Below are 22,658 nucleotides of genomic sequence, written 5' to 3'. Positions count from 1 at the left end.
TTGAAGAGGAAAGCTGTGGTGTTACAGATAGTAGGTAGTTAAACTAAAAATACTTGGATAATAAGACGTACGCATTAAAAATAAATAAATAAATAAATAATAAAAAAAAAACATAAAAATGCATAGGCAACAATACACAAAGCACAATGCGTAAAATGCATAAACAGAGAGCACAAAAAACAGGTACATACACATAGTCACTTAAGGCACAAAAAGATAAATGGAGTACATGAAGTCACATGAAAGCTGGAGCACAATGTTAGTGTAAGGCAGTTCTGTTGGATATAAATACAAGTACATCTTGAATGATGAATGATGAGTTCATGAATACTCATGTGTGCAGAGGAAGAGTGCGGTTAGATTGCTAAGGCGTTGATTATTGTAGCATCGCTAAGAACATAGATAAAAACACTGATAAAAGGCACGAGGATGTTGTAGCACTAATTATTGGGCAGTGCCCCAGCAATGTGTGCACCGTGAGGCACACAAGCGTTCACTAACACTGCGTAAGAAGATGTTGTTCACATGCTGTTGAAGGGATTACACACGTATCATTATGGAGGCATAACACATCTCTCTAAGGAGATGCCGCATATTTGCGAATTGTTAGTATTGCCACTTTAGATTGTGGGCAGGGGAGCTTAAACACACAGTTGTGGTGAAGCCCAGATATTGTAAAATTCACTGCACTAGTCTTAGAGCTTATCGTCAGTACACCATGGCGTCATTTTAGCACGGTAGGCAAAGGTCTGTGCCCAATGCCGCGATGGTATTCATGATGCTGGAGATTTTACTGGATATACTTACACACTTACAGATTTTAAATTTACTGGAATTTTTTTTTATTATTTTAGTACACCGTTACAATAAGTACTTTATTTTCGATCGCTGACATTTAGCTGATAACCAGTTAGCTGACAAGACATTTGGACCCACACCCGCATTTAATCGCTACGGACAGTTAGCCGGCCGACAGGACTGTTAGCCAATATGTACAATTAGCCGACAGGACACGTAGCTGACAGAAACATTTAACCGACAGGACACTTAGCCGACAGGAACATTTAACAGACCTGGACACTTAGCCGACAGGAACATTTAACAGACCTGGACATTTAGCAGACAGGATATTTAGTTGCTAAAACATTTAGTTGACAGCACGTTTAGCTGACAACACTATTGACTTTTTTTCTTTTCTTCATGAAGAGTGTACAGTGCTGCACGATATTAGATGTCTGGAATTTGTTTAGTAAGCTTTTCATTATTAGGATTTTGTTTTAGGCTTATTTAGAATTTTGTGGGAACGCTTTTGGACTCAAACACCTTTGGATCGACTGCTTGGTAGTAGCACAGAAACTGAGTAGCTACTTCGAAAAATATCTAATATGACTTTTCGTGCCATGGATTGCCATTGCATGGCTTCTGAATCTTCCTTCAAACATTCTGGCAAGTGGGTCTAATACGTATGCTGTGACATGAGTATGTTCTTGCTTCCCGTATGAAGCACAGAGGTATTTTGAATGCTGAGTAAATGCACTATTTCGGAGGTTTTGCCGGACAACCTGTTATCATGGCATGCATGGACCAGGAACCTAGCTTGAATTATAATTGTTAATATTATTACTACTATTATTAGAAGTAGTAGGCGCTTGAGCAGCCAGCCTCCTAAAGTAGTCATTATATAAAAAAATATGTATCTGTATCTATCTTTCTCTATATATGTGTATAATGATTTTAATAATTTCCGCTAGGGCAATTTCTTAAAAATATTTAATGATTTTAATAAGAAATCGAACTTTTTTAATTACAGTAATTAGCAATTACTCCAGTTTAATGAGTTTAGACTTGACAGGAATTATACGAGTTGTCAATCGTATATGCAGCTCATTATCACATCTTTAATATGACAACAGCTTTTAAGTATGCTTCGAAAAGCGATTGGAATGAAGCCAAATATATAAAAGCATTTTATTTTTCATTGCATAAAAGCACCTAACTGTTTAACAATTAAATGCGGAGAATGAAACACTAATCAGCTTATTTGTTTCTTTCAGATTTTCTTAATTATATTTTTATTATCTTTGGTATGTTATTCTAATTTTTCAATATATATTGGTAGTAATGATGTTAACTCAAATAGCGATATATTTATTTATTTTATTGATAAACTTGATGAATGAGGACACAATAGTTTTTGCGTAGTAACCATTTGCTTAGTATTATTTTTGCATTGAAAACTTGTGAACCATTTTTCAAACAGCATCAGAAAAATCAAAAACGGAGCTTAAAGGTAATATCATAAGATACAGGAAAAAAGTTTGATGTGTAAGATTAAAATTCCTAATTTTGAGAAAGGCCACGTATTAAATGCATTTTTACTTCAATCAGTATCTGATGCTTTATTAAAAAAATCTGATGTGTACACCACATGACTTCCTTGTACGGAATACTAAATTATACGCATTTTTTCTGGCATTTCATTTAAACTTATTGGATTGAATTAAATCTACTTCGTCGATAGCGCATGAACCACAATAGAATAAATGCACTCTTTAAAATTCACTCTATTTGTTTACCATAGTGACACTCTGGTTCACTTAACAGCGTTATATTTCGTTCATATTATAACTCAGAATGCACAAAATTTATATCATTTGAAGAATTATCTAATCGTTGCCACATGTTCTATTCAAATACTATAATAAATCTAGAACGATGTATAAAATAAATTAAGCAAACAAAACAAAAAATATACAGTTTTTCACAGACGATTCAGTATTTCTCAGTCAATTAATTCAGTTCTCACTTCGCAATAATAAATGAAGGCGTTATCTTTGTTGTTGCGAAGCTTAGTCGCTCTAGATTGGCAACAAATCTACTATTCTGCTGTTTCAAATGTAAACAAACATGTTCGCCATGTTATTTAAAAATTAGGCTTAACCGCACCCAAACAGCTTTTAAATTGTTGATAATTCTACAAATATTGCTTGCAGATTTCCTAAAGGCATAAAAACCTTAACCGGAAGATAAGAACAACATGATTCAAACATTCTTAAAGCAAAAATTGCACAATTTACAAACATATAAGAGAAAGAAACTGAGATCACTAAGCCGGGTAACAGAGTGGATAAATAAATTTATAAACGTTAAATAATATTTATAAACGTTTGGTGCGGTCGATTACAACCAAAGTACGAGGTGCACATCTATGTGTTATACCTATATACAAAATTTTAACGTTATGAGACTACTCGTTTTTGAATTAAGCGAGATACGTAATACGTACGTATAGACACCACGAAAAATTCTCTTCAGAATTCATTTTAAAACAATTTTATAATTTTTTTGGAGGAAAAGAGTCTTTTATTTTGTCCTTACGTACAGATATCAAGCAAAACCATCGTTAAATTGCATTCGATAGCGGTGAAAATGGATATTTTCGTTGAAATATGCTACCTGAGACTTTTTGCGATTACAATAAGTACAACGAAAAATGTTATTAAAAATAAGTTTTTTGCTTTTTAAACCCTTTGGATTTTTAATTAATAATAAATATCAAATTTATTTAGAAGAAAAATTAAATATACTCTACCGAATAGCAACACAATTGCGGGTGAAAGATAAAAATATCTTATTTTGGGACAATGACAATACATTTCTTTTAAATTACTGATTTTGTGATTAAACGTAAAAGACAAATATCTTAGAATTTCCGGAACAGTAATTTATTTCCTTTAAATCACTGAATTTCTTTTCCAAAATTCATTACTAATTCTTCAGAAAACAAAATTTAAAAAAAAAAAAAAAAAAAAAAACTGAGAAATTCAGAATTCTGGTCTCGAAGAGCACATGTCCGTGTGGAGGACTATGTGTGTTCAAAATTTTGTAATGCTAATTGCCGCCATTTCTTCCACAATAGAGGGAAAAGCATGCGTACATAGATCTGTATAGATTCTTTATTATTTACTAAAACGAAATGATTTCTTCTTGACTCAATATTATGATCACAATGCACCAACATTTCTCTTCCACAGCATCATTTTCTTAAAGCAAGTAGCTACATCTGTTGTATTTCAGTTTATTGCAATTGATTTACCATTAAAAATACCTAATAAATCGTATGCAGTGTTTTATTCTGCACATCTGTATTCTACTCAGTGAATCGCTGAAGGATATTACAAACATTAGATTGTTCGGATATTGCTTATCCTGAAACCGTACTCTAGAAAGATTGTGGCCCACCAGCAGCCGAGTGGTAAAGTCACTGAACACTGGTAGTTCGATCCGAGGTCCGAACCCCGCGAATGGGCTGACTGCATGGGGGAGCTCTTGTGTTTTCCCCCATGTGCAAATTGTATACGAATCAGTTTCCCTTAGAAAGTCCTCCACGAAGGCATCCTTCGAGGCTTTGCCCTAATCACATAAATCAAACTAGAACGACTGTTGTCGGTGAATTTGCTCCTTTTTTTGGGGGGGGGGGAGAAATCCACCGACTTTAGAAAAAACATCAGATATTGCTAAATTATGTTAGAAATACAGAATAAACTTCATTTGGAAAATTACTTCACTTTTGCAAAATGGTGCAAAGAGCGAAATTCTGCGGTGCTTTTCAATGAGGAAGAATATCTACCAAAATACCTGTGCAAAATCACTTCTAATTCACATTTAAACTGTCTAATTAGAATTTTGAAAAATCGCTTGGAGAAAGACTTACCTCTTTCTTGAATAATTAAGTATGCCAAATCTTCCCGCCACTGTGCTTCTTAAGCGAGATACAGATTAAATTCTTTAATGCTGACAGATGTATTAGTAAATTTTCAATATCCGAGAAGCATTCATTTGTTCTTCATCGTCTACAATTATCAGGCTGACGGTTGTACACATCATTCCAATTTTTTTATCTTTCCTGCTAAAATTATCCAAAATAGTTCTGATGTACTGACTGAAATAATTGGCAGCTGTGTTTTAAATCGGTGTTTGTGTTCTTTGCTTCATAACAGACGGTCCTTAAATCTCGTTGTCATTTGTTGATTGCGTCATTTTTGGTAATTTGAGCTGCGTATCTATGCAAAAACTAACTTTAAGTGGTTCTAAAAAAAAAAAAAAAAAAAAGAAAGAAAGAAAGAAAGAAAGAAATCGCGTGTTCATGAAAACACTACTTTCAGAAATATTATTATCTTCATCTATCAACATGAGAATTTGAAGCGTTTATCTGATATAATATTGCTTATCTGCCTCGCTGGATGAGTTAGCTACTTACGATATGTATAAAGGCAGTTAGTCAAGAAAAAATTGGACAAACTTAAATTTTGGCTAATAGACAAACTGTTCTCGAAAAATGGTTACAAGTACAGCCTTAACTTTCGTTATTGGCCTTGCTCTCTCTTTGGCAGGTAAGCTCAATTTTTTTAACTTTTAAGGTATCCTTTCTGCTTGCCTTCGTACTGTAATTAGAAGCATACTGGACGAACATTCGAGAGCCCCACGATTCTATGTCCGGGAGAAGGGTATTGCATATTTTTCACTTCTCCTGCTTCAAAGAATTCTAATCACTGTATAAACTTTCAACATTTGTAAAGCTTGTTCCAGTGCAAACATATAAATCGATCAAAAATTCGTGATCAAGATTTGCTGTCTGGAAATACTTTGTTTAATCAAATTCCGTATTTCAAAAATGTTTTCTTACGTTATATAAATTGTTTCAGTCACATTTTCTCAGGTCCCTGCTCGTTTTACGCAGATGATTAATCGTGCATAATTGGAATCGGTATATAAAATCGAACCCATTACAAAATATAAACGGGATATACGTTTCACACATTTATGAATGTAATTTTAATGAAAAACCTTTCCAGAATTTTTGGACGTTACCTTTTGCTATGCTGTTATATATGCATCATCTTTCGCCCTGGTATGCGGTGCCCTTTTGCGAAACATAAGGACTTAGATTTACTTTTAACGGGGACTTCCGCATAATCCGTCCTCAGAATACTGCCTTTAACTAAAACATAAGATTTTTCATTTATTTTTCGAATTTAATCAACCTATCATTGCTTAACAAATTGAGCGATTTTTCTATATTTTGAATCTTTATATTTTATTTTTTAATAATATATATATAATTATAGATATAATTTTAAAACAGATGCAGCATTATTTTACCTCACAAAAGATGTTTCTAATTCCAAATATATATTACGTTCTCAGTACTGAATCATTTTTTTAATATAAAATTCTCTATTTATTTATAGTAATTGGCACGTAATAATTTTAATATCCTAGATAAATTGGTAGTCCTTGAGAGCTAGAATATCAAAGAACTGCGTAGCGATTGCTGAGTTCTATTCAGGGAACTGTCCAAAGAAAGGTTAAACTTACCTTTCATTACAACTCAAATAACTGACAGCTGATATCCGGTCGGGCTTACATAAGCCTTACTTTGGCTTTAACTCAAGATAGAGAATAAGAAACTAACGTAATACTAACTAAAATAAAACCAACCGAAGCTGCAGAGAAATAACTAACACAGATGGCTCTTATTGAAGATTACCAGCGAGTACTAGCGAGCACGAAACAATGCGGCCGAATCGTGGTAATATTAGACGCACAGCAACAACGGGGTCCGAAGGCAGAACATACTCTCCTAAAGTTCTACTAACCTGTTCTAATGAAGTGACTGAGACTTCAACTTAAATACTCGTGTCTAACTTATTTACATAAAACGTAATCTTAAAAACTCATTCTGGTAAGGAGACGTAGGTAGAATAGGAGAAAGTAAAGTCTTGTTCCAAAATAAAAATAACTATTAAGAAATTAAAATAAACTCCTACAAATTTATAAAGTTTTTATGTCACATTTATTTTTGCGATTTATTTAATTAAACTGTTTTTTGTTTATTACTAAATATCAAATATTTTCTATCATAATACAATCCGAATTATATTGAAATCTAAAGAAGGTTATGATAAGATTGGTAAGGAATTTGGGATTGGGGAAAGATTGGCGATAACATTGTTAAGGAATGCTTTAATTGTTTAAAGCTTGTGCTTTAATTATAGTAATTACTTTTTATTGTTCATCTAGCAGATGGTGGTAGTTAACGTAATTCTATATCATTAATATTAATGCTAAACGAAAAATTTTGTATTTCATGACATTAATATAACTAATTTAATTTGACTAATTTTCTAACGTGCAGGATTTTCACCACAAGAGAATGAGATTTGAATCAATAAAATAATGTTATTGTATTACAGTTGTTAAGAAAACTCATTATTTTGTATGTGATGAGGGAAACAACAAAAAATTTCAAGTTACAGCATTATCGAAAGTGCTCGATTTACCTATTTTAGGAACAAAATTACTTTTCTAAAAAGGAAAGTCATACAGGAATTCAATTGTAATCTCACTAATTTGAATTACATAAGCAGTGTTTCCCTATCAGAGTTAGTGGATAGATATTTTAGGAGTTTAAATAAATTCTTAATAACAAGAGTGACTTTTATCCAAATACCGCTTTAAGATATTTTAGTGTTATATAACAATTTTAAGTTATATAACAAGAGTGACTTTTATCCAAAGACCTCTTTAAGATATTTTAGTTATTTTATGACGTAAGTGCTTTACTTTCTTCAAGAAAAACTAACAGTTTCGAATTCTATTTTGTTTTCTTTCCAGTTGTTAATTCAGAGCAATTGTTCATCTGCGATTTTGAAAGAGACACCTGTGGATTCACGAACGAAGAAGGGAACACAGCAACATGGGTAAGAGAGGAAACCGAACTCGGTGGCAGAGAAGGTAATTAGCTTGGGAAAGCATTTAATTCCATCAAAAATAATATTTTCAGTTTAATGTGTTCGCGTTTATTGTTATACTAGGAAGCACGGCGGTCATACGAAATGACCGCTGTTCTAGATATTATAAATTGTAATTAAAATGATTTGTACAAAGGTGTCTGCTGCTTCAAACTGAATTACCTAGGGCAGGCGGCGAAGAAGCCCCTTTGCTTACTGCCCCACGGAGTTTCCCCCTTCTACTTGCTTAATTGCTTAGAGTGCAGTGAAAGAAGCCATTGGCGGTACATTTCTTAAGAGCCACCGCTAGCTCAATCAATAAAGGTGATTTAAATAATGAAATGTTAATTCACATGTCAAAGATCTCTATATACACAACATTTCTTGTGTAGATTTTCCCATCATTTTTAAGCTCGCCTTGCAGAGGACCATCAATTATTTTTAATTTTACGTCCGTTCTTTTACGAACTCTTGAACAGGCACATAAAGTTGACCGTGTGCAAATGCAAACTCAGGTAAAGAACTGCCAAAACGCTTAAGCGTTTGGCTCTGAGACTGATGGATGGTCATAGAAAAGGCATGTTTTACAGGAAATTGTCTACGTCTCAATTGAAACGGCAACCATGTGCCGTGGCAACTTCACCCCATTGGCTAATACAGTTACGCAAGCAACCAATAAACTATCGGTGACAAACAGACACTTAAGCCGCACATATATATGGGGTGACGTAACATCATCTCCTCCGAAACGGCTGGCTCCCGGGATTAGCGAAGTACAAGGAATCCGCAGGTGCGTGGCACGGCATTTTGACCATTCGCGTCTTCGTGGGACTTTAATTAGCCGAGATATTAATTAAAAACTAATTTTCCCCTACATTTTTTCTTTCTTGGGTTTTCCCTATTAAAGGGATTTGGCTACGTGCCAAATTCTTTTTTCTCGAATATCTATGGAACGGCGCCGAGTTGAAATTCGAGACGCGTAGCCTCGGATTCCAAATAATTCTCCGAATCCATCGATACCGTTCTCATCTTCGTACGACTTTAATCGGCCGAGATATTAATTAAAAACTGCGGAAACGTTAATTTCCAATTCATTTTTTCGAGTGGCAACAATAAAATATCAACGACAAACACTTAAGCCGCTTACATATATAAAGAAGTGAGGTACTGTTCTCGATTAAACTGGCGCAATCCCCGTTATTTGCATTTCATATGACTAAGAACCCTCCATTTACTATAATTAGCAAATCACACCGCCTTGACCGGATAGCGATTAGTCACTCTGACCTCCGAACCAATCGGCCCGGGTTCGAATCCCGCAGAAGGAGTGGGCGTAATTTGTGCGTTCCCTCATAGCAAGCAAACGTGGACCACCTATTAGGTGCTTCCGTAATAAAGTGACCACCGCTTTTGCCCTCAGTAGTGGGCACCGTCTATGGACGGCTAGGACTTCTGCCATTGGAAGGGAAAAAAATAATCAGCAGATACTGAATCAGACACTGTGATGAAATACTGTGATTAGAATCAGTAGATAATGTGTCAGAAAGTTACCGATTGAACTTTTTTTCAACCTAAACGAAATCATGTAGCGGGACGGTTTTCCATTTAAAACAGACATGTATTAAATATAATTAAATTTTAAGTCATAGAAAAGCATAAAAAGTGTAATAATAAATAAATTCTTAGAGGGAATCATGTCAGCAATACTAATAAATGGAAAAACAAACTAACGCATATTCTTTCTGATTATTGTGATACATCATGCACAGAGCACGATGTAAAGTTTTCCCTAAAGTGCACCCTCCTATGAAGGAACGGACAACTAAATTCTTGCCTTCTCTGGGATTCGAACCCGGGACCTTTGGTGTGGTAGTCATTAACCACTTTCCTGTCTCTTAGCGATTGAAATTTACGTGTGTGCGATTTTGAGAATTTTGAAACTTTTTTAAAATCGTAAAACGTTTATATGTTAAAATAATATGTCTGATAAAATACGTTTATAATAAATAAATAAAAAAAATATTTAAGCTTAAATAAAGGTCACCATCTGCCAATCCTGGGATCACAGAGTAGGAGTAGGTGCAAACAGTTTTCAGAGCCAGTGTTGGTGTTTCCACATGCTTAATTGATTAATTTGTTTAAACTTTAAAGTTTGCCAATAAATAATGCGGTATTTCCAACCAAAACTTTGACCAAAACCAAATATCGAAATAGATAGTATTTGGAACTCCCAGATACCATACTTCGAATGAAGACGTCAAAGGAACACTGAGTTTTTCCTTATTACGGTTAGGCTGGACCTAACATGCATTTGGCATATGGGGCTGCAGTACGTAGTGGGCCAGCCGCACAATGCTTGAACGCGGAACAATATCCTATGAGTCGTACACCCAGCCATAATTTCTTTGCAAGGCTGCACTGGAGTTTAGCTTAAACAGATTCATCTCAAAGAGCTGCCATGAATAGGGCACGATCAGCACGAACTCCGGACATCGAAGAGAATGTGCTACATCAAGTGCAATGGACTCCAAGTTTGCATAGGCGAAGTGTAGTCCAAGCAGTCGGGGTTTCCCGTTCTAGCATCTGGAGGATTCTCTGAAAAAGCAAAATGGATCCGCATCGCGTGAAATGTATCCAGGCACTTCAACCGGGCGATTATGCTCCTCGTATTACTTTTGCACAATACTAACTTGCATACAGATCCCGTTCCGAAGGTCCCGGGCTCGAATCCCTGAGAAGGCATGGATGTTTGTAAATTTATAGTGTCGGTGCGGCTTGGAGGCACTCTAAATATGCGGCGAGACGAAAATGCTCTTGAGCTTTTGGTGGCAGAGGAAGAGGGGTGGGAGATCCTCGGACCCGTCCCTCTTGAGGGCTTTCCATCAGAACTGGGGGTGGACATGAGCTAAATCCCACTGTCACCTGTAAGGTGCACAAGGCTGTTGCCAACGACAGGCATAATCTAGCGCTCCTTGCAACGAGGAATTTCGTGGTCTTGGGCTGACTTTAGGTCAGACAAGTGAGCATTAGCAACAAGAACAATTACAAATATTATTTTTTAGCCAGGTCTTTTTTTCCCAATCCTGTGATGATAACTGTGATGCTTCTTTGGTAATATGAAGCAACTCCAATGATGGAACACAGCAATAACTTTTATTTAGCACTCAAAAAAATGGCGACATACAAACAAAAAGAGAAAACATATTCTAACATTTAAAAATAAATTACATTCTTCGTGCGAGAGTCGCACGAGGCACTCGAGTCTGGTTTCAAATATTGCCATTCACAAATACCTTAATGTTTATTTAAATTATTTGGTACTTTTCCGTTTCGCCGGCGCAAGCCTCGCCATTTCCCTTTCTCCGGCGCAAATCTCGCCAAGCAGACTTTATTGGCGACAACACACACTGTACACATAAAAAAATGTTAACAAATGTTAATTCTAAGAATTTTTTTATTTTTTTTATTTTGGAAGCATAAATATTTTAATATCGTTTAGAATTTTTTCAAATGGGTCTTTTATGTCCTTTCGCCACATAAATTCAGCGAGGTAACTTTCCAGATGATGCCGAGCAGTTCCTCTGTGTTTCTTATTCTGCCATTTTGCGCTTCCCCATAATCTTTCAATTTTTGGGCTTGTGCGTTCTAGTTTCCGGATCTACAAAATTGTATTTATGGTTCACTTTGAAATGTTCGAAACTTTCCTCTTCCAGTTTTTCAGTGCAATATGATTTCCATGAATCGGAATATATTGTAGTTCCTTTTTCGATGTTTTCATTTATTGCCTCTAATATAATACTCGTGGATCGGTTTGGCACCATCACAGGGAAACATTCGTTTGTTTCACGACAAACTCCACCAAAGATCCACTGTTGTGGTAAAATCCGTCCCGCGTTGTTTTTGCGCTTCGTGAACATACTTTCATCCACTTCAACGATCATACTAGGTCCTCCTATTTTGCGTTTTTGACGTTTAAGTAAAGAATCCACGCCAACCTCTCGCATGTAGTTATTCCAATCCGCAACTGTTCCGTGACTGATTTCCAACTGCTTTTCACACCATTAACTGAAGTTAATTCTTCACTCCAACCATAAATGAATCTTAAACACTTCAAGAAACTCAATCTCGATGATTCAAATCATGTGCCTTTCCGTATACTTCTTTTACTGCGGCAGGTTGAAAGGTTGCAACGCCATTGAATTTCGTCTCCGAAATATAATTTCATTTCATGATTATTTTCACAAATAGCAATGTTACGCAAAACGCCTTTCGCTTGAAAAAATCTGACGGATTCTTCCTCTGTCCTGAGCAAATCCCAAATTTTCATTGGTTTTTCATCCATTTTTGACATATTTGTAAAAGACGTTAATTTAAGAATTTAAAGACGTTAAATTAAAGATTTACTATGCTTTCATGGTATAACCTCTTGATTCGCCGGTTAATATCACGTGATCCCAAACGATCTCATCTCACGTAAAATACGCTACAAAAATCTGATTCTCTCAGGAATTACATTAATTTCATTAATTACTACATTAATTTCAAGTTAAATCTCAGTATGGAATACGAGTTTAAATGCAAGAATTATTTCAATATTATAATTAAAAAAAATCTGTGTAACTGTATGCCAATATTGAAAAAGAAAAGGTAAATCTGATAATAAATCTCAGCGACTTGTTTTGAAAAAGTGCCGTGAAAGGTTATCAGCGAAGATATTCGCTTTGGCATCAGTTCTACCATTTTCGACGACTTTATCGCTTGCGCCGGCGAAATGGGAAACTGCGCCGGCCAAACGGAAAAGGACCAATTATTTAAACTACAAGATTTTAATATTATTTAAAGCTGTTACAACCTCTCCCCCAACGGAGAGACTTTTACCGAAAAGTTCTGTAAATTTCGAAAGTTTATAAGCTCGGCTTGCTCAATTGTTTAAAGAGAAAAGATAACTTATTTTTTCCAAATTTCCAAATTTTCAGGCCGAAAATTTTTAATTTTAAACAAATATTTTTACACCACATTTAAATAGAAAATGGTCAGTGTTCAAATGAGTCTTCCTTTTTTTCCTTGACGGCGCCTAGATCTCTTTCATGTTGGACCAGTTCCTCGGCTATAATTCTTAGCAAAGCCTTTCCTCAGTTCATCTGTGCCTTTCGGATAATATTCAATTCTTATTTGTTTTCGACAATTGTTTCGTCTATTAGTAGCGGCTTTTATATTAAATCAAAAACCGAAAGATGATGATAACGCTGCATTGCAAAATGATTCTCAATATTAATTTCTTTATCATTTTTTAAATTTTCGTGAACATCTTCCTCGTTTAATGCTGGTGATTTAACTTCTTCTTCAAATACATCTCTCGATGCTTTATTTTCTTCCTTCATCGGTTCCAAGATCTGCTCTTCAGCTATTTTTCTTTTCCTTTGAGCTCTAGTAGAAATGGCATTAAAATGGTATCACTAAGTTTACGTTCAAGTGATAAACTAATAAAATAAAGCAGTTCAGTGTTAACAGGAAGTAATAACCTGATATCACTAATATTACGTTCAGTGATGAACTAATAAAATAAGGCAATTCAATATCAACAGGAAGTAATAACCTGGTATCACTAATATTATGTTCAGTGATGAACTAATAAAATAAGACAATTCAATATCAACAGGAAGTTTCGTCTATTAGTAGCGGCTTTTATATTAAATCAAAAGCCGAAAGATGATGATAACGCTGCATTGCAAAATGATTCTCAATATTAATTTCTTTATCATTTTTTAAATTTTCGTGAACATCTTCCTCGTTTAATTCTGGTGATTTAACTTCTTCTTCAAATACATCTCTCGATGCTTTATTTTCTTCCTTCATCGGTTCCAAGATCTGCTCTTCAGCTATTTTTCTTTTCCTTTGAGCTCTAGTAGAAATGGCATTAAAATGGTATCACTAAGTTTACGTTCAAGTGATAAACTAATAAAATAAAGCAGTTCAGTGTTAACAGGAAGTAATAACCTGATATCACTAATATTACGTTCAGTGATGAACTAATAAAATAAGGCAATTCAATATCAACAGGAAGTAATAACCTGGTATCACTAATATTATGTTCAGTGATGAACTAATAAAATAAGACAATTCAATATCAACAGGAAGTTTCGTCTATTAGTAGCGGCTTTTATATTAAATCAAAAGCCGAAAGATGATGATAACGCTGCATTGCAAAATGATTCTCAATATTAATTTCTTTATCATTTTTTAAATTTTCGTGAACATCTTCCTCTTTTAATGCTGGTGATTTAACTTCTTCTTCAAATACATCTCTCGATGCTTTATTTTCTTCCTTCATCGGTTCCAAGATCTGCTCTTCAGCTATTTTTCTTTTCCTTTGAGCTCTAGTAGAAATGGCATTAAAATGGTATCACTAAGTTTACGTTCAAGTGATAAACTAATAAAATAAAGCAGTTCAGTGTTAACAGGAAGTAATAACCTGATATCACTAATATTACGTTCAGTGATGAACTAATAAAATAAGGCAATTCAATATCAACAGGAAGTAATAACCTGGTATCACTAATATTATGTTCAGTGATGAACTAATAAAATAAGACAATTCAAAATTAACAGGAAGCAATAATCTGGTATCACTAATATTGCGTTCAATGATGAACTAATAAAATAAAAATACGCACGATTATTCGATCTCGCCGGTGCCTCCAAAATAATTAAGACTGTGATGCTTCTTTGGTAATATGAAGCAACTCCAATGATGGAACACAGCAATAACTTTTATTTAGCACTCAAAAAAATGGCGACATACAAACAAAAAGAGAAAACATATTCTAACATTTAAAAATAAATTACATTCTTCGTGCGAGAGTCGCACGAGGCACTCGAGTCTGGTTTCAAATATTGCCATTCACAAATACCTTAATGTTCATCTATTTAAATTATTTAAACTACAAGATTTTAATATTATTTAAAGCTGTTACATAACGAACTGATTTGTAGCCTAATGCCGTATATTGGATACCCACACAGAGAAAGAAATGAAATTTATTCTTCTGATTGAAATATTATGCAGAACTAAGCAATGAAGGCTGAATTTTATGGACCTTATAAGAGATAGACTAACCCAGTGGGCGGGCGTCGCGTCACCCACATGTCCCCAAGGAGTAGGGACGATCTGGTTTACTTTAACACTGAAACCTATGGCGTTTGATTCACGTAATTGTTAATGTGATACGATCACAAGCTATTATTGATTCAGCGTGCATGCAATCTTTTACAATTCCCCTTGAGATTTTCTTTTAGATAGCTCGCTGCGGAGAGTAGATCAGATAATTTTTAGACGCGCGTTACGTCATAAATCAACGACGAAGTGGAGCCAACATTCGCCGTGACTTCGCCGTGTCTCAAGCTCAGTCTTGCATTCTAGGCACGCTGTTTGAACAGTTATGTCTACCAGAAAGAACAGTGTTGAACGTGCAAAGAGAAAATACTGGTGTTTTACAAGTTTAGATTTTAAAAATGAACCGCAGTTTAACGCAGAGAAGGATGAGTATCCTATTGTTGGTAGAAAGACTTGTAAGACTTCGAATCGCAAACATTTGCATTGTTATTTGGCTTTTAAGAACTGGACGTACTTCGATATGTACAGAAGCGGTTTACAGGTGCTCATATTGAGAGAGCTAGAGGTACTGCTGAGGAGACTAAGAACTAATGTTCGAAGGATGGTGACTTCTTGGAACACGGAACTTTACCCAATTTTGGCAATGGAAGTGGCAGATTTAAATCTTCCACTTTATTTAAGCTCGCTGTATTTAAGCGCGCAAGTATTTAAGCTCACTGAAGACGGTGGTACATTTGCCATTACAGATAAGAATCCAGGGCTCTATATCCGCTACAAAAATACTTTGGACTCGTTTCTGAGTTAGATGGATCCCGTGGCATGTGGTTACATGTACCTCCAAGAAGTGGTAAGGATTATGACGATCAGAAAAGTGGGGTAAGTGTTTATTTAACAAACCACGTAATAAATGGTGGGATAGTTACAAAGGCAAAGATGTTTTACTTTTAAGTGATGTTGATAATTTTTATGCAAAGTTTCTTGGATCTTTAAGGATTTGGATTTATCGTTATTCTTTTAGTGCTGAGATAAAAGGTGGAACAATGGTAATTCGACCGAAACTTGCTGTGGTAACTTCGAATTACCATATAGAAGATCTGTTTACAAGTTTGGTCATGTCCGCTTTGTTAACAGGTTTGAATCAGTTTATTTATGATGACGTAAAATGGCAAGTGGTGTTTATACCACGCATCGTGCTTCAAATAGATTTTTGCATTATCCAAAGATAATATTTATGCGGTACAATCTACGTTGTCGGAATGGGTTTGTCGGAGGGTAGCTCGAAAGTACCACCGCAGGTACAGAGTGAAGAAGAGGACTCTAATTTCGAGATTCCGAAGAAGAAAATGGCGGGAAAATTACAAGAAAATTGTAGTTAATGATTATCATTCTTGACTTTTGTTTCTTAATCGTGGTGTTACTGCTAAAGCATGGTCGGAAAATAATGCGCAGAAGGCGTACTTTCATTCACGTACAGATGGGTTTCGCAACTGACGGATGTTATTTCACTTACAGTAGTATAAATACACAGAGATTCATCGTATTTGTTGTAAAAGCATGCAACAGTATCTTCTCTAGTTGTTGTTTCTTGAAGGAATTTGCATAAGTGTAAATCGTCTTCAGGTGCTGTTATTATGAACATACCACACAATAACCAATGAAAAGATAATCCTACGAAATCTTTTGAATCATCCATTTTAAAAACAAATTCATCGCAAAATTTATGTTGATTAATTAGCACTCTCAGTAGAAAGATCGCAATGTGGCCGTAAACAGTGTTAAAGATTTGTTATATTGAATAAACGTTTCAGCAGACTGTTCTAAAATATTCTGAAAACAATGTCTTCAGTTTTAACAGTATCTTATATAAGTTTCAATGGCTTTTCATATTTGTTTCCTTGCATGTGTTTAAATTTTAATGGCATGCCAAATGTTTCTGTGAAATACGAAATAACAATGTCCTTAATATCGTTGTCTTAAATTCTTTGCTTTTAGTCTGACTTGTATTAAAATAATTGTCTTATTTCAGGCTATGTCATGACTATTGAACCGAATGATGCAATCGTCCAAAGAGCAAGTGTGGGAAAATCATATTCTGAAATTCGCGGTGAAATACCAGGCTGTTTCTCTTTCGATTATTATACTTTCGGCAATGGAACTCGATACTTTTCTTCAACGCAAGAAATGAATATAGGTGCTGCTGGCATATGGTCATTTGATGACACCGAGATTACCTCTGGTTGGAACAAAGCAAGAATCAGTGTCAACATTGACGAGTCCACCAGAGTAAGTAAAAATATTCTTGTCTAAAATATAAAAGTTAGGTTTATTAACCGAAGACTTTTCTTCCTTAATATTCAAATAATGAGGAATGTTACATCAAACACCGAGTACATAAAAAGTGCAATTTTTAAGTTTAACTTATTTGCCTAGTTTGATGAAGTTAGATAGTTAAGCTCTGTCTTTATCTTTGATGTGTGTCATCTTAAGATAACACACTGTGCAGTGAAATGCATATATTTCAAACACTACGCACGTTATACTATATCCTCGATAATACGGTTGTTGGCGGACAACCAAAAATCACGGATAATCTAAAAATAGCGTCTCAAAAATTTGAATTTCGAGAGGTTCTTAATGAGTAATGTGCACTGCTCTGTTTAATATGAGGTTTATTTAAGAGAATAAACGTAGATGTTTTATATTTTTTCTGGAGAATGTCTGTGTACTCGGCGTGTATTCGAAAGATGTAGGTTCCAGTCTCGGCGAGGCACGTTTTTCACATCTCCTGCTTCGAAATAACCTAATGACTCTATATGCCTCAGTGAATTTACTGAATCTTCGGGGCTTCGGGTTATTGCTGTGGGTTATTCATTGTTTACTCTACTGTCAATTTTTTTCCATGTATCTTGCTGATTTTGAAAGTCACTACATGTACTTTGTACATTCTCAATTTCTCAGTTTTTGCGGTCTTAAAGCAATCGTGGTAAATATTACCTGATACGAAATCACTGTTCTCGAAAGTATTGATTTTTCAATGGCTAAAACTAAATAAAATATTGTTTTAAGAGTAAATAGTTCGTAGCTATAAATTTCCAAAGCGAATATTTCTTCTTAATTTTATCATTCTCCTGAATTTTTGTCCATAAAATAAGTTTAAAGAGTTTATATTTAATGTTTATTTATTTTTTAGGTAAAACTGCATTCATTGAAAAAATAGTCCTAAAATTATTTAACTAAATTTACCTAAAATATATTATTAAAAGTCTCTATTAAATTGTTTAAATATAAAAAAGAAAATCCTTCATTTAATTCTACAGATAATAATTCAAAGATTTTTTTTTTTTTTCTTTTCAGTTTAAATTCTATGCAATGATTGACCGTTCTCTGGGAGAAGGTGTAGTAGCCTTAGACAATGTAGCTTTGGATCTCAATCACTGCTGAATAGCTCCGCTGATGGAATTATCGATCTGAAAGTTTCAGGACACTTTTTCTCTCTTTTATTTGTGACGTTTTGCGTTTGACTGTATACACATGTTGCAATAAAAACTAAAAAGAGGAAACAGTTAGTCAACCTTATTCAGTTATGTGCCATTCCTTCTATTTCCAATTTACCTAAAACCACTTTCAGGCTCAAAACAAATCAGTAATGTTAGTTACTCTTATTTACGCAGAATACAAGGTTAAGAATTAAAAAGTATTCTGCATAATTGGTATTTAAAAGAAATTTTTCCTCGATTCATCTTGTTTTTCAGTATTTTTTTCAAAGACAAGAATAGCAGAAAATCTTTCCGAATTCTTGCCTTTGATTCGTCAGTTAGATCTCGCATTCGACAGTTAGGTCTGGCAGAGATTACATCTTCCCGAAAAATACCATGTGTAAAATTAAAAAAGGATTAATATACAGTATATCATTGTTAAACGTGTGGTGTCTCAACAATAACTTCGCTAATCACTAGTGGTTCCACCCAGATTCGATCCTATTAAACTGGTTAACAGCGGTTCCCCAGTGTATAAACATAATACCAACTAGTTTCTCTTCAAAGTGTATAAGTTATTTTTCCCGCCTTCTTCGTGGTGTGGTGGTCTGCACACTGGGCACGTATTCCAGTGGTCCGCGGTTCGATTCCCGCGAAAGCAGTTGCTCATTTTTGGCCAGTTTTCCTAGAAAGTCAGCGGTAGCTCTATTTAGTCGTCTGACCAGACATGACTGTTTGCGAGACCACCTCTACAGAACTGGAGTGGTAGATTTCCCAAACTGTATTTTGTGTGACTGTAATCAGCGTATGAATTTTGAACATTTAAATAATTGTATTGCACTTTCTCGGTATGAGGACATTGTTAAAAAGTACTGGAGAGCCCGTGAACTAACGGCTTAAGCTGCTAATGTTTGGCATTAAAAAATAAATAAATAAATTGTATAATTTTTAATTAAACTGACTTTTTCTGCTGACTTCTGACAAAAATTCTTGACTTCTTTGAAGGGAAATTTTAAAAAAGTCAAGAATTTTTGGTTCGTGTTTTACATTATACAAAATATGATGAATAATCGAATAAATAAAAGTAGTTAAAACAATGATTTTTTTTTTTTTTTTTTATTCTAGACATTCTGAGACTGAAAAGCAATTTCGAATTTTTTTCCCTTAAAATAAATACTCTCTATCCTTCACTTTTGTTCGAATTGTAACCAACGTGTCAAAAGTTTTCTTAAAAGAAGTAATGAAACTTCTCAGGTTCCAAGAGTGTCAAAAATCCGTCTAGTTATACAGGGCAGCTATTTGAATTATTTTTAAAGGATTCAGAAAGAAGATTTTAAAACAGCCGTCTTTGGTATATCTCTTTCAACAACATCCAAGCAACATGACGATGACTTATCTGCTTCATATAATATTGTTTTAATAATCGCAACATCATCAAAACTGTATAACTGTTCCGTAAGAACTGGCCATGAAGAAGGCTAATTATTAGTCCATATTACTGACTACGCTACATAAACCGTCAGACGAGATCACCAGAAATACTTTAGAGTAACAAACGAGTCCAAAGAAGAATAAATGATAAAACCTTTTGAAAGTATACGTGGAAGCTCGATTATCAAGTTTGCCAATTATCCACGCGTGGTCACGCATCCACACTCAACGCAATGCGCAACAATGTGTAAAAAACACACACGCGTAAACTGAGCGCGGAGAAAGATTTTTTTCTTATTCTAGAAATCGGAGAGTTATCTAATTGAGAAAAGGCCGAGGTAATAAATGAAGTTATTACTATAACATATTTAAAAAAAATGTTTAAGATCTTGATGCCAAAAATTTTAAAGGTAAAATTTTCGAAAATGCCGATCACGAAAAATTGAGGAATGGTTCTATAGTGGTTCGACAGAGCTGGACTTTCAATCCTTGTTTGATGGGGATATCGTTTCAAATGCTACACGCATAAGGTATTTCTCCCTCCTTCTTAGCATGTCTTCGTGGTGTAATGGTCAGCACACGCTCGGCGCGTATTCGAGAGGTCCGTCGTTCGAGTCCCGGCGAGGGCAAAAATACCTAATGTGTCTACAGTGGCGCCCGAACTAAAAGGGTGATGAATGATGATTCTCAGCCACCAGGATATGGCGACTGTGTCCCCTAATCCTTAGTCACCGTTTAAAAGGGGGAGCATATAAGGTAATCCCGCCTTCTTAGCATGCCTTTGTGGTGGTCAACACGCTCGGCGCGTATTCAAGAGGTCCGTGGTTCGAGTCCCGGCGACAGCGTTGCTCATTTTTCACGTTTCATTGCTTCTGCTTCCAAACTATCCTAATCTCTACACAAGAGCAGAAAAGGCAGTGAGTGATACCGAAAATACAACCGAAAAAGATCTCGAAACCTCATTACATCAGTTCCGAGACAGCAATGACTTCTGCTGAAACACTGTTGGACTTCGTCGGTTAAAGGGAATTCAAATAAAATAATACTATTTCGAAAAATACGCAGTTAAACCCGACAGATATTTAAACGTTCTCAAAAACAAAGTTATTGTTAATTTTTTTAAGAAGGCGATGCGTACAATATAAAAATGAAAATTGATAACTTGGATTATCCCTTATCTTTCAGTTATCCGTGATTTTCTTCCCTGATATTAGTCCGAATATTCGAGAGTATGAATGTGTTTTCAATATGAGTTCTTAATGTAACTAAATCAATTACCTTTGGCAGGGAATGAAGTCTGAATTCTCGATTATTTGCGTTTCATAAAGGACCAACACATCTGCCAAAAGCTGTTATTTACCCAAAGTTTACCACCTAATGTTAAAAGAGAATCACTATTTAATGCGACGAAAGCTTTCTTAAACAAAAAGAAATCCCCTCGTATAAAATATTGTCTGTTACCGCTGATGGTTCTCCAGTAATAGTTGGATTTTACAATGCTTTTGGGCCACATTTCAAAGCATAGGTACCAAATATAGTATTATCATACGTTGTGTTTGTTATACACTAGTAACAGCTAGTAACGAAACCTTTGAGAGAACGCTTACAAAGTTCATCTCACATGGTCATCAAAACAGTCAATAAAACCAGAAAGAATTTTTGGAATAACAGGTTGTTTGCACACCTCTGCATTAAAAATGATGATGATTTCAATCACCTGCTTTTGTATATAGAGAAGCTCGTTGGCTATCAAAGAGGACTTCTTTTAGCGATTTTTCTAAACTTCTTAACTTAGTACTAGAGATTCTAGGAGATAAAGAAGCAACTTTAAGAGCATACATATATGAAGAGTCTCACCCTCTTTGGTAACATAAACTAGATGAGAAATCTGAAAGATTTCACGCAAATTAAACTTCATAACTTTATTTCTAGTTATTAAGTCTTTCCTTTCTTGTATCTTGTTACATTATATTAGGGTGTGTATCATTCACTCTAGACGGCCAGTGTTTCATTTATAAGTTATTTGATTTATCATTAATGAGATATGGAAAATTGATATTTTTCAGAAATATAGCCATGTGACACATCTAGAAGTCTCAATGTCTCTCGTAGTACGGTCCACTGACAATGGAATCAGTTTAAATCCAAGGATTTTGTGTCTAGAAGACATGTTCAAGCAGACCAAGGATCACAACATCTGAGGAAGACCGTTATTTATATCTTTCGGCCCGAAGGAGGAGCAAAATTACTTTTCTTCAGCTCATGGCAGATCACTTAGTAGCAAGAACGTGGTGGCGTCTATTCTCTTCACAGACGAGTCCAGGTTCACATTGGAGAGTGAATCAGGTCGTTAGCTGATCTAGAGGGAACAATGTACCAGATAAAACCAATCCAACAATGTGGTTACAGAGGTGGTGCAATAATGCTTTGTGCTGGGATCTCTCTCGATGGTCCCACTAACCTGCATGTGTTCCATGGAGGAACTTTAACCGGTGTGAGATATCGAAACGAGATCCTTGAGGAATAAATCCTCTCTGCTATTGGTCCTGGATTTCTTCTGATGGATGACAATGCGCGACCGAGTTATAATCCCCATATGTAATTGAAGTTTCTAGAACACAATGCAACTGGTACATTTTAGTTAAGTCAATAAGATGTTTTGGAGGTTTTAAAGAACCACTAAAAAGTAAGTGGTACCCTTACTTCAAAACATTCTTAAGCATTTGATTTGCGATATTTATGTAGGAACACATGAAAAATGGATGAATTTTCTTGTGTTTTGATAAAATGAATGGAGAAATGAAACATGAACATGAAATGAAAAAGTGAATAGAAACACATGAA

At 35.0% G+C, this 22,658-nt stretch overlaps 3 protein-coding genes across 3 annotated transcripts in view; 1 reads left to right on the top strand and 2 right to left on the bottom strand.

The window, feature by feature from the left end:
- Positions 1–4,850, bottom strand: part of LOC118200814 (sulfotransferase 1B1-like) — a 59,101-nt gene extending 54,251 nt beyond the window's left edge. Inside the window, exon 1 of the mRNA XM_085806816.1 lies at positions 4,715–4,850. The gene's annotated coding sequence lies outside the window, so the exon portion shown is untranslated. The remainder of the gene's footprint in view (positions 1–4,714) is intronic.
- LOC118200812 (sulfotransferase 1B1-like) overlaps positions 1–4,853 on the bottom strand; it is a 37,782-nt gene extending 32,929 nt beyond the window's left edge. The window contains exon 1 of the mRNA XM_085806815.1: positions 4,715–4,853. The gene's annotated coding sequence lies outside the window, so the exon portion shown is untranslated. The remainder of the gene's footprint in view (positions 1–4,714) is intronic.
- A 381-nt stretch (positions 4,854–5,234) lies between these two features.
- Positions 5,235–18,467, top strand: LOC118189732 (uncharacterized). The gene is made up of 4 exons (XM_035360394.2): positions 5,235–5,393; positions 7,678–7,797; positions 16,934–17,190; positions 18,262–18,467. The coding sequence occupies exons 1-4, from the start codon at positions 5,339–5,341 to the stop codon at positions 18,346–18,348; spliced, it is 519 nt and encodes a 172-aa protein (XP_035216285.1). The 5' UTR covers positions 5,235–5,338; the 3' UTR covers positions 18,349–18,467.
- Positions 18,468–22,658: the final 4,191 nt, after the last annotated feature.

This window comes from Stegodyphus dumicola, chromosome 12 (genome assembly GCF_044657685.1).
Source record: "Stegodyphus dumicola isolate Sdum_Otavi_A_Nest chromosome 12, ASM4465768v1".
NCBI classification, from domain to species: Eukaryota; Metazoa; Arthropoda; class Arachnida; order Araneae; family Eresidae; genus Stegodyphus; species Stegodyphus dumicola.
The sequence above is the reverse complement of the archived record's forward strand: the minus strand, read 5'-3'. Positions and strand labels throughout refer to the sequence as shown.

Excerpts from the sequence above, each read along its gene's own strand:
- LOC118189732 (XM_035360394.2), top strand. The coding sequence starts at position 5,339 with ATGGTTACAAGTACAGCCTTAACTTTCGTTATTGGCCTTGCTCTCTCT. Across the intron at positions 5,394-7,677 it reads CCTTGCTCTCTCTTTGGCAG|TTGTTAATTCAGAGCAATTG; the intron begins GTAAGCTCAATT and ends TTTTCTTTCCAG. Across the intron at positions 17,191-18,261 it reads ACATTGACGAGTCCACCAGA|TTTAAATTCTATGCAATGAT; the intron begins GTAAGTAAAAAT and ends TTTTCTTTTCAG.